This window comes from Crassostrea angulata, chromosome 4 (genome assembly GCF_025612915.1).
Source record: "Crassostrea angulata isolate pt1a10 chromosome 4, ASM2561291v2, whole genome shotgun sequence".
Taxonomy (NCBI): domain Eukaryota; kingdom Metazoa; phylum Mollusca; class Bivalvia; order Ostreida; family Ostreidae; genus Magallana; species Magallana angulata.
This window is the reverse complement of record NC_069114.1, coordinates 613,362-616,091: the sequence shown is the minus strand read 5'-3', so window position 1 is coordinate 616,091 and position 2,730 is coordinate 613,362. Positions and strand designations below refer to the sequence as shown.

The window sequence follows — 2,730 nt, the reverse complement described above, 5'->3', positions numbered from 1 at the left end:
GCTATTTCCCACTGGATTTTCAGTCAATAAGTATGCATCTGTTTGAGAGACATGTTTAGATTTAAGTGACTATCACGAAAAATATTAAATATAATTAACGAAAAACTGTTGCTTAGAAAAAAGACTGAAAAAAGTTTCACGCCCAGATATTACATATTTTGAGAAGTGGTATTTTCAAAGAATTAATCCTTAAACACGCTCCGCAATCGATAAAAACAGTGTTAAACTATCGTGAATATCAACAAAACAGGTTGAACCTATTTTTGAATTAAACTGAATGATTTTAATTGTTTTCCTAAAATAAATCCGTATACAATGAAATGATATAAAGTCTAACCAGTGACGTATACAGTTTTTGTTAATTTATCTCGAATCTTAAAAATCTGCTTGGGTTTTCCGCGTTGGTTGTGCTGTATAACCGCACACCATTATTTCCCACTCAGCTCTCAAATGTGAAACGGAAGTATCTACATCCAAGGTCAAAATGAATTTTATCTAAGCACTAATGTTTAAAAGTTATTTATAGATTGAAAAAAAGAGGAAATTCGTCACTATATTTGGCGGATGGAAAAATGATTGGAAAACGTACGTAGGATATCCAGAACTGCTGAATATAAAGTTCCTGATCTTTCACAGTGTCTTCATTTAAACAGAATCTGGTTGAACTCTCAACATAACAGTGTAACAAGCCACGATGATGACGACAGGCTACTTCGATACCTCCCAGTCTGTGTATTATAACACCCCGATACCAACGAGCATCGCCATGGTAACATCTGGGAATGATATTCGTCGTTTTGAAGATCAAAATGTCATGACAGCAGTCCAGAGACCAAGGACAAAACGAATGACCGTGGTAGCCATTATCTCCATGATTTTTAATCTACTGATGGCCTCTGCAATCACATGGTCCGTCAGTTCTTATCTTAATAATAAGACCCGGATATTGGTGACAGACGACAAGTCGTCAGGTGCTGTCAGTTTACTGACGTCACGCCAGTGTGATGTACCCTTGTCGTCTGCTTTGTGTACGGCGTGTGTGGAAGAGGATTCGGAACTGCTTTGGAGCGGGAAGGCTGTGAAAGTCCGAACCGGAAACAAAGAGATGTGCTGCCGGAAAGTTGACCAATCTCTCATCGCATTGTCCAAAGAGGTTGGTTGGGTTTGAACATCTTTTATTGTATAGTGATATAACTATAACTGCCTGGTTCATGCCATAAATATTTACAACCGTCTGTGTATTGATGTCAAAATTGCAAGTTCATTGATAGTGAGTTCATCACCATTGTATGCGAGTGCATCTATATTTATATAGTGATTATACATGTATAGGGGTTGATATACAAAAATATTGGATAGAAAGCTTCGTATTAGTTTGTGGACAAGTCAAGTCATGTTGTCTAATATATTATAACTGTTTGTTCTTTTGTAGATGAGAGACGTCCTTGTGCGTAAAAGAAGTCCTAATGGTCGTATTCTACAAGACTACTTCGAAATCAATGCAACAAACCATTGTAAGTGATTTTTATTATAAAATATTCCGGAATCTTTTAGACGAAAATGCCAATTTAGGCCCAGTAAATAAATCACATGTATTATACCCCCCACCCCAATTACAAATTTACAATATCCTTAGAATTAGTCTGGACCGTCTGTTGATGCAGGCCAAGTTATTAGGACTTATTTATTACTATTATGACTTATGCATTACAATTATTTTTTCTTTAATATAGGTGATACTGGGAGATTGCACTTGGTTAAACAAAGCCAAGGTTATCAAACAAAAGTTGAAGTCCAAGAAACTGGGACCTACAAGTTATTTGTTTCCATAACAACCATCGTTAACGACACGTTGTGCAGACAAAGCACAGACAACTACATCCGGGTGGTTTTAGAACATCCAAATGGAGGCTCTGTCATTCTGATGGAGAAAGAATGGGGTTGTCCCAAGGATTTACTGCTGGGTGAGGACCGAGTACAGCCCATAGAACTTGGGGACACGTTTAAATTGACGAAGGGTAGTAACGTGTTTCTACAGGTCAAGGACCGGTGCCAAATCTACGCGTTCCGCACGAGCAATCAATTTGGATACATGAAAATGTGACCAATTTTGTGAGAGAAATGGATGTGATATTTTTGATATAGGGCATTAAACATTCTGTGGTTGTTTATATTTATCTATTTATTGACTCTGTTTGTGTTGAATCTCGTGCGTCTGTACATATCTCTGAAGCAAGCAGCAGCTGGAAAATAAATTATTATATAATACTTTGTCCTTCTCTTTGTCCATTCTTGTTTCGTCGACAAGAGTTCTTTACCAATGTTTTAATGTCATGCTCATATGTGATCTGGTGTGGTGTATACAGGCACGTACATTAATCTAAAAGAACTAGTTGATATGATTAAAAAAAAGTTTATATAAAAGTTAGATAAATAGCATTCTTTAACAAAAACTGAGAAAAATGTTTGGTTTCAACAAAAACGTTTGTCAAGATGTAAAAAAACAAAATGATCAGAACAAAATTTCTTATAACTTTAGACGCATCATCCAACCTCCCTATTGCTAATACAGGGAAAGGTTCAGTATCTATGCGCAATGGAGTGCACTTCTATATTAAAACCATACCAGATAAAATGTATACATGTATGCCATAACAACTGTTGTTATAGCTTAAAAATTGAAAAAAAAAAGCTGACACTTTGCCATCGACAGAGGGCAGAGTGTGAGGA

At 36.4% G+C, this 2,730-nt stretch overlaps 1 protein-coding gene across 1 annotated transcript; it reads left to right on the top strand.

Moving 5' to 3' along the window:
* The first annotated feature begins 245 nt into the window (after positions 1-245).
* LOC128181160 (uncharacterized) lies at positions 246-2,522 on the top strand. The gene is made up of 3 exons (XM_052849454.1): positions 246-1,153; positions 1,433-1,514; positions 1,734-2,522. Exons 1-3 carry the CDS (start codon positions 695-697, stop codon positions 2,102-2,104), a joined length of 912 nt encoding a protein of 303 aa, XP_052705414.1. The 5' UTR covers positions 246-694; the 3' UTR covers positions 2,105-2,522.
* The last annotated feature ends 208 nt before the right edge of the window (positions 2,523-2,730 follow it).